Source organism: Salvia miltiorrhiza, chromosome 1 (assembly GCF_028751815.1).
Source record: "Salvia miltiorrhiza cultivar Shanhuang (shh) chromosome 1, IMPLAD_Smil_shh, whole genome shotgun sequence".
NCBI lineage: Eukaryota > Viridiplantae > Streptophyta > Magnoliopsida > Lamiales > Lamiaceae > Salvia > Salvia miltiorrhiza.
In genome coordinates, this window is record NC_080387.1 from 31257401 (window position 1) to 31266597 (window position 9197).

At 32.3% G+C, this 9197-nt stretch overlaps 1 protein-coding gene and 1 long non-coding RNA gene across 2 annotated transcripts; both read right to left on the reverse strand.

Annotated features, from left to right (window-relative positions):
- Positions 1-1142: 1142 nt before the first annotated feature.
- Positions 1143-4722, reverse strand: LOC131020090 (uncharacterized). The gene is made up of 2 exons (XM_057948749.1): positions 4625-4722; positions 1143-2451 (listed from the first exon to the last, which is right to left on the reverse strand). The coding sequence occupies exon 2, from the start codon at positions 2217-2219 to the stop codon at positions 1488-1490; it is 732 nt and encodes a 243-aa protein (XP_057804732.1). The 5' UTR covers positions 2220-2451; positions 4625-4722; the 3' UTR covers positions 1143-1487.
- Positions 4723-5392: 670 nt separating this feature from the next.
- Positions 5393-7718, reverse strand: LOC131020098 (uncharacterized). The gene is made up of 2 exons (XR_009100608.1): positions 5875-7718; positions 5393-5796 (listed from the first exon to the last, which is right to left on the reverse strand). It is a non-coding gene; the product is annotated as an uncharacterized LOC131020098 (long non-coding RNA).
- Between the last annotated feature and the right edge of the window lie 1479 nt (positions 7719-9197).

Sequence of the window (9197 nt, forward strand, 5' to 3'; positions counted from 1 at the left end):
CCTGGCCACTGAGCACATCACAGCCCGATGATCGGACCCAAAAAAATCAAGAGTTTTAACTTTAGTTTGACCTAAGCTAGCGACCCACTCCCTGTTACCCAAGAACCGATCGAGCTTCTCAAAAATCGGCTTGTTAGTCTGCTTGTTAAACCAAGTGAACTCGTCATTCCCCTCTCCAATATCCCGGAGCAGGCTGTAAATAAGAGCATCGTGGAAAGCGTTCATTTGGTTCGGCGGCCTAGCACGTCCTCCTTGTTTCTCCCAAGCAGATAAAACATCATTAAAGTCGCCGCCCACCAGCCAAGGAAGGTCACCGGCAAGATGGATATCACTCAGACGTCGAAGGAGGTCCCATGAAAAACGACATTTCTCAGTATCGGGGTTACCATAGAACCTCGTGAAGCGGAACTTGAAATCATCTCCAGCCACCAAACAATCAATGTGACCCGCAGAGAATGACACCACTCGCACATCAATACACTTCCCCTACAGGAGGGCCAACCCTCCACTCTTTCCTCCCGCGTCAACAAAGAAAGCCCCTTCCAATCCGAGTTGAGATTTTCACCTAGTGCACTTGTTTGCAGCGAGCCTTGTCTCACACAAAAAGACAAGATTCGTGGAAAATTCGGTCATCAAGGCCCGGAGCTCGTGGAATGCGTGTGGTTTTCCCATCCCACGCGCATTCCAAATCATGCAAATCATAATGCTCGGCGGGGCTGCGCCGCAGCCACCGCCGTATCCACTTCGGTTTCAATCTCCTCCTGTACAGATTTTGAGTATTTGATCTTTGGGTTTGCGTCTTCCATTTTGTCGAGCTTGTCAAAGCCTCGCTTTGTGGGTCGAGTCTTTCGAGTCGTGGCTTCAACCATGGCTGTTTCAGAGGCTTGGTTGTTGTACCTTGCCAACCTCTTCCACCATTTGCTTTTATGGTTTAATCTCTTCTTAGAAGTAGGGGGGATAAAATTAATGGTGTTGGGTGGGGTCCCCTCACCAAGCCCTGTTCCATCTCTTGCCTCCCCCTCCACTTGTGCATTACCTTTTTTTTCCCCACAGCAAAAAAGAGGCTCTCTTTTTTCCTCAAAACCACTTGCATTAACTCCCCCTCACCCATAAAAACCTCATCCTCCTGAGCTCCCTCTTTTATCTCAATTCCACCCCGTCCCTTATCCTCTGCTTCTTCTCTCCTGGCTCCCTCATCCCCCCTCTCCCCCCCTTTTGTCCCTCGACAAGTCCCTCCACCAACACTCTCCCCTCACCCTTCTTTTCTTTTCCCAAACTGTTGTCCATGTTGGCGATGGCTAGAGTGCTTTCAAAGCCCGGGGGTGGAGCTAAAACTGCCCCCATTCTCTTGTTCTGCAGTGGTGGATCGCTTCTCGGAGGTGGCCGAGGTCTGGTGCCTACCCCCGGGTTGGGTTGTTTCGAAATGGTGCGTGCAGGGGTAATTGTGGCTTAGCCCCTCCTGGATTTCTCTGGTAATCGATTCCCCTCTAGGCCCGGAGCCAGTTTCCAAAGCTCGGCTTCGCCTTTGCCTCCTTACTCGCGTCACAGTTCTTCAGAAAATGTCCGATTTTCCCGCAAGCAAAGCAAAAATTGTCAAGGAGCTTCTCATATAAAACCAGAACCATCATTGGCTCCTTGTTCCCTTCAACCTCAATCGAGACACAGCGAACCAGTGGTTCTTGGATTGAGCGCAGAACTCGTGCCCTAGCAAACTTTCCCAGGCATCTCCCCCCTTCCCCTTCCTCCACTTCCATCACAGCCCCCACTTTCTCCCCAATCCTTCGGACCATTCTCGAATTCATACATGCCAAAGCTAGGTTATGGAGCTGGATCCAGATAGAGATATCTATGAATTCAGTAGTAGAAGCCGTTTTCAAGGGGTCAGGCCTCCGAATCACCATCAAGTCGTTGAAGAGATGCCACGGTCCATCAGTCAGGATCCTGGCCAAATCGGTCTCCAGATCAAGATGTAAAACAAAGACATTGAAACCCACAATTTCGACATCAACGTAACCCCGGATCTGGAGCACCGCTGGAATTTTTTCGCGAAGCAGATCGCGTGGGTGCTGCCTATCGGCGAAGATCTTACCAATAAGCATCGTAGACGCCTTTTTATTCTCTGATTCTGATTCTTGCGCTGTCATTCTTATGATTTTAGTGGAGTTTTCCGTGGCCAGCTGAAGATCCGCCACACGTCTGGCAATCTCATCAGGATCCATAGAGCAAAATAGAAAAAACCAACAGAAACGAAGAAGACAAAGACTTCTGAGAGGACGATTCCTTAACTTGAAAAAAGCAAACTAATCTCTCAAGAAAAACCTTGCGCCGCGGAAAGAGTTCACAGAGTAAGATGTTTAGTCTAACTACTTAAAATCACGATGCCTCAATTTTGGTTCCCTATTTTATCAATAAATATTAAATAAATTTAATAAAGTCTTATATGTACTCCCTCTGTCCACGAAAAAGTGCCCTACTTACCCCTTTTTTTTTGTCCACGAAAAAGTGCCCTGTTTACCTTTTTGTACATTCATACCCTTTACTTTTCAATTTATTTACAACTTATGTCATTAATAAATCCACACTTTTATTTAATCTATGCATTTAACCCACACAATTAACTCACTAATTAAAATTACGAAACCAACTCCCCCACGCCTAATCAATCCCATTTATTTATTTGTTTTCTTAATTTTCAGTTTATTTATTTATTTTCTTAATTTTCAGTTTATATATTTATTTATTTTCTGAATTTCAAGTTTATTTATTTTTGAATTTTTAGTTTATTCATTTCCAATTTATTTATTTATTTATTTCCAGTTTATTTATTTATTTTCTGAATTTTCAGTTTATTTATTTATTTATTTATTTATTTCCAGCTTATTTATTTTCCATTTTATTTATATATTTATTTTCTGAATTTTCAGTTTATTTATTTATTTATTTTCTGAATTTCAAGTTTATTTATTTATTTATTTTTGAATTTTCAGTTTATTTATTTTCCAGTTTATTTATTTCCAGTTTATTTACTTATTTATTTATTTCCAGTTTATTTATTTTCCAGTTTATTTATTTATTTATTTTCTGAATTTCAAGTTTATTTATTTTTGAATTTTCAGTTTATTTATTTATTTATTTATTTTCGAATTTCCAGTTTATTTATTTATCAATTTATTTATTTATTTATTTTCTGAATTTTCAGTTAATTTATTTCCAGTTTATTTATTTATTTTCTGAATTTTCAGTTTATTTATTTATTTCCAGTTTATTTATTTTCCATTTTATTTATATATTTATTTTCTTAATTTTCAGTTTATTTATTTATTTATTTTCTGAATTTCAAGTTTATTTATTTATTTGTTTTTGAATTTTCAGTTTATTTATTTTCCAGTTTATTTACTTATTTATTTATTTATTTATTTCCAGTTTATTTATTTTCTGAATTTCAAGTTTATTTATTTTTTAATTTTCAGTTTATTTATTTATTTTCGAATTTCCAGTTTATTTATTTATCAAATATTTTTTTTTTCTGAATTATCAGTTAATTTATTTCCAATTTATTTATTTATTTTCTGAATTTTCAGTTTATTTATTTATTTATTTATTTATTTATTTCCAGTTTATTTATTTTCCATTTTATTTATATATTTATTTTCTGAATTTTCAGTTTATTTATTTATTTATTTTCTGAATTTCAAGTTTATTTATTTTTGAATTTTCAGTTTATTTATTTTCCAGTTTATTTATTTATTTATTTATTTATTTCCAGTTTATTTATTTTCCAGTTTATTTATTTATTTATTTTCTGAATTTTCAGTTTATTTATTTATTTATTTTTTGAATTTCAAGTTTATTTATTTTTGAATTTTCAGTTTATTTATTTATTTATTTTCGAATTTCCAGTTTATTTATTTTCCAGTTTATTTATTTATTTTTTTTCTGAATTTTCAGTTAATTTATTTCCAGTTTATTTATTTATTTATTTATTTCCATTTTATTTATTTATTTTCTGAATTTCAAGTTTAGTTATTTATTTATTTTTGAATTTTCAGTTTATTTATTTTCCAGTTTATTTACTTATTTATTTATTTCCAGTTTATTTATTTTCCAGTTTATTTATTTATTTATTTTCTGAATTTTCAGTTTATTTATTTATTTATTTTCTGAATTTCAAGTTTATTTATTTTTGAATTTTCAGTTTATTTATTTATTTATTTATTTTCGAATTTCCAGTTTATTTATTTTCCAGTTTTTTTTTTCTGAATTTTCAGTTAATTTATTTATTTATTTCCATTTTATTTATTTATTTTCTGAATTTCAAGTTTAGTTATTTATTTATTTTTGAATTTTCAGTTTATTTATTTTCCAGTTTATTTACTTATTTATTTCCAGTTCATTTATTTATTGAATCAGCACTTTTGTTTAATGTTTTCTCATTTAAATGCTTTCATTTAATTCACCTAATAAAATATTGCCAAATAGTTAGTGCAAGATTAGTAAAAGTAACCACAATACATTAACACTACCCTTTTAGTCTTTTACACCACCTTTACACCACCTTTTTCAGCTTTCTTAAAACCTGTGCCAGCACCCAAATGGGGCACTTTTTCGTGGACGGAGGGAGTACTATTTTAAACTTATAGGGATTGGTTGTCACTAATCAATGTCTAAAAACATGTTGACTATTCTAAATTACTGAATTTAACAGTCCTATTTTTGAGAAAAAATATCTATTATGTTCATGACACCTCTTTTAATTTGTGTTTCCTACTCTACCCTTATAGCTCATGATTACCAAAAAAAAAATCATTATCATTTAGTAATTTTAATTAGTTCAACTGCAATCATCTTCACTTGGGAAAAAGTACACGTCGATAATTGCAATGCTTAAATTTTACCTACAAACTTTGAAGATGTAGTAGTAAAACTTAACAAAAATAATTGTAGTCATTCTTTTACTTTTCCTTTTCCTTTTCTTTATTTCGAATCCAAAATAGTAATTGTAGTCATTGGATAAAGTGATGCACGTGAAAATCATAATGTCGGAAATAACTACAATTATTATTAAAACATCAACTTCACATACATATTCCAAGAACTGTACTTGAGCTCAAATGACGTTAATATTAATAAATAGTGTGTGTCTGTATTTAATACATCATACTATATGTTGTTAAACCATTAAAACAAAATATAATTAAATTAAATTTCATCAAAGCAGATCAAAATTACTTTGGTAGGGTATGAACAAAAGTAAATGACAGCCAAATCTACTTAATATCTAAAAACACAAAAACAATGCACCAAAATACACACACACATTCCCGCCCAATTGCATTTCAGCCAATATTTTTTTTTGTCTTATTTGCACGTGCTTTGTGCTGCAAAATTGTGGTTGCAATAAATGACTCAATAAATATTTTTACTGTTCAACAACTATTCAACATATCTTTTTGTACAATTGCTGACATATCTAATACTATACATATAATTATTGTGGGGCTCAAAGACAACAATTAATGCAGAGCTCATTAATATAAAACTTAGCCACCAAGATACATTCTTTATATATCCCTCACCAGCCATATTTCTTCTGCATCTTCTTTTCTCCCTCACCGGCCACTTTTCTTTCGGCACTATCTTGCTTCACTTTGCTTTCTTGCTTCTCTTTCTTTTTCCATTTTTCTTTCGGCACTTTCTTGCTTCAATGTCAGCACTCTTTCTATTTTGCTTCTCTTTCTTATCTTTCTGTTCTTGCTTCTCTTTCTTTCCTCTTTTTTCTTTGTCAGCTTCTTGCACCTTCTTTTCTACATTTTAATGAGCAGCAGCTTCTTGCACCTTCTTTTCTACATTTTAATGAGCAGCAGCTTCTTGCACCTTCTTTTCTACATTTTAATGAGCAGCAGCTTCTTTTTCTATCTGTAATATTGGCATATTCTTGCTCTTTTCTCTAAGCTTCTTGCTTCCAATTTTTATATTTTTTTTATTTCTACCTAAACTTTTCATTTCTACTCTAAGCTTCTTTCTCACAACTTCTTACATCATTTTCTTTATTTTCTTTCTTTTTTATATTTTAGCTTTTTTGTTTCTATTTTATATGTTTCTTTCTATTCTACATATTCGTTCTTTTCTTTCTTATATCTTCAGTTTAATTTTCCATCCTATTTTATGTGTTTATTTCTGATTAACTACAACTTTAGATTCTTTCTTTCTTTATTTTTTTTATATCTTCAACTATCTTTTCTTCCTATTTTATGTGTTTATTTCAGTTTTACATCTTTAGATTTTTCCCCCCCTATTTTCTGCACTTCTAAACAAAAATAGAGCAAAACCCCCCCTATTTTCTGCACTTCTAAACAAAAATAGAGCAAAACATTACTATAATCCCATATACAACAAACAGGTTTATGATAATGACGAAAGTGCAAAACACGTTTGAAATATGAATAAACATGCAAAAGAAACAACAGGTTATCTGAATATGAAATTTCGAAGAGTTTGCATGATATATGCTAAATAAGGTTTAAGTAACTTACTCAGTCAAACAAAGGCAGATTTCGGAGGTAGCAAAAAAGAATGATTTTTTTGTTCTTATTCTTGATCAAAAATAATTTCAAAGAGGCAGCAAATATTTCAAATGGATTTGTGTTAGCAACAAGTAATGATTTTTAGTTCTTCATATGTGCTGCCTCTTTGATTTTTTTTTGAAACAGCAAAGTAAACAAAATTCCTGCATTTTCTATGAAACACGAAAAGCAAGAGCAAATAGATCTACAGAGATCTAAAAAACGACAAGTAACAGTTTCATGTGTAGATATTCAGAGATCTACGAAAATGAAAATCTGAAAAACAATAAACTAATAATGCGAAAAAAAAAATAAAGATGTCTGTATAGGAAAAAAAAAGAAAAGTGAAGCAATATCATCAAAAAATACCTAAATTCGTTCTCAAATAAAATTTGTGCCTTGGGTTTTTAAAGAACAAAATGAACAAAAACATTGGAGCATATGCAGACGAAAATTTGTTGCTATTGTTTAAATGAACAAAAACGATACTTCAGCAAGAAAAATTAAACATGGAGAAAATTAAAAAATTAAAAATTAAAAAACGAAAAACTAATAAACGAAAAAAAAATTAGATCTTACTCTGTGTTAAAAAAAACGAATCTGCAAGCAAAAAAATTCAAAATTTAATATGGAGAAGTAGGCCGAGATCTGGAGGCTAGGGCTTGGACGACGGCGGCGGCGTATCTGTGCAGACGGAGGCAGCGGCGTGGAGCAGCGTCAGTGCCTAGATGTGAGGGCGGAGTTGGTGGTTTAGGGATGTAGGGCTTTTGGACGGCGGCTTTGTAGTGATATGGTTGCAGGTTTTTCGCCGGCAGAGGATGAGGCAGAGGGAGAGAGAAGAGGATGGAGAGCATCAGCGACCGTGGCTTCTCGCCGGCAGCGGCGCATGTGGAAGAAAGAGGAGAGTTTGGACTGGGAGAAGAAACGCCTAACGAGAGAGAAGAGAAGAGGCGGCGCTGAACCAATGAGAGAAGATGAGTATTTGAGCAGTATTTTAGGGTTTAAAAGTGTAGATGGGCTGTATTTAATTTATTTTATTTTATTTTAATTTGTTGGGTTGTATTTATTTAATTGGGCTGAATTTATTGTACTTATTTAATTGGGCTGTATTTATTTAATTGTTCTATTATTAATAGTGGAATATATTTATAGTGGAATATTAGTAGGGGTGAGCAAAATCGAACCGGACCCAAATAACCGAATCGAACCATTGGTATTTGGTTGGTTTGGTTCGGTTTTGAATTATTTTGGTTTTGGATCGGTTCTAATTTCAGAAAAATTGAATTTTTTTTGGTCGGATCGGTTTTGTGTTTAAAAAATTTGGATGAAACCGAACCGACCGAAGTTTTTTAATTTAATAAGTTATAATATATATATATATATATGTATATATATAGTTACAATTTTATCATAATTGAAATTGATCAATGGATAGGTAAATTTTATATTTATGGTTAATATTTGAGTTAAGGTTGGTTTAACTTATTTTGTTACAAAATTCTCATTGACAGGAAATACGTTTCTAAAATTAAAAATTTAAATATTATATCAAAGTTTGGATAAACCGAAAACCAAACCGAAACCGAAGTTTAAGTATGGTTTGGATCGGATCGGTTGACATTTTTTAAAAGTTTGGATGATTTGGTTTTAGGAGTTCGGATCGGTTTTCAACCGAACCGACCGATTGCTCACCCCTAAATATTGGGGTTAATATTTGATGGGCGATTGAGCTGTTTTTTGAGAAGTAGCCGATTGAGCTGTTTTTTGAGAAGAAAGAAGGCGAGGCGCAAGTAGTAGTATATATTTATAGTGGAATATTAGGGTTAATATTTGATGGGCTGAGATAGGAGGAAACAAGTACTATATAGTTTTTTAATGGGCTTATAAAATTTAAGCTCAATTATGATACTTTTTTTTGAAGGAAAAACCAAACTCATATATTAGTGAATATCATTCTGGCCAATTATGATACTTAGTTTTTTTTGTGGGAAAAAATAAAAGACATTCTGGCCAAGATTAAATAAAAAAATACGGTTTTAATGGGCTTCCCCTATTTAATCCAATACCAACAATTTTAAAAAATCATATTGCTTATCAAACTAAACAATTTAGATAATTGGATTATATTGCAAACCTTATCTCCTATTTAATATTTTACATTAAAGTTACTTATATTGTACATATTTTACTTTTAAAGTTTCAACTTATCAAACCAAACTAACTAGATATATCCGTATCTCCTATTTAATATTTTAAATATCAAACCATATTGCACATCTTTTACTTTTACCGAAATTATGAGTAACAAAATAAATTTAAAATAAACCAATATAAATTTCTGGTTTGAAAATATAAGACTACCGCCAAAAATCAAATGATATCCAGTATCACTATTATTGTGGGTAATCCAATTCGTAACCCATTTTACTCAGTATTGCCCACATTTATAATAATAATAATAATAATGAATAATTATAAATATACTATTTTATCTTATAATTCATAACCTCAAATTAAATATTTTATAGCTCATAGCCCTCAAATTAAAAATATCTTATAACACGAACTATCAACATATAATCTGAAAACCTCCTTGATCGAGCAAAAGCAACCAACAACATCAGAGAACCCTCA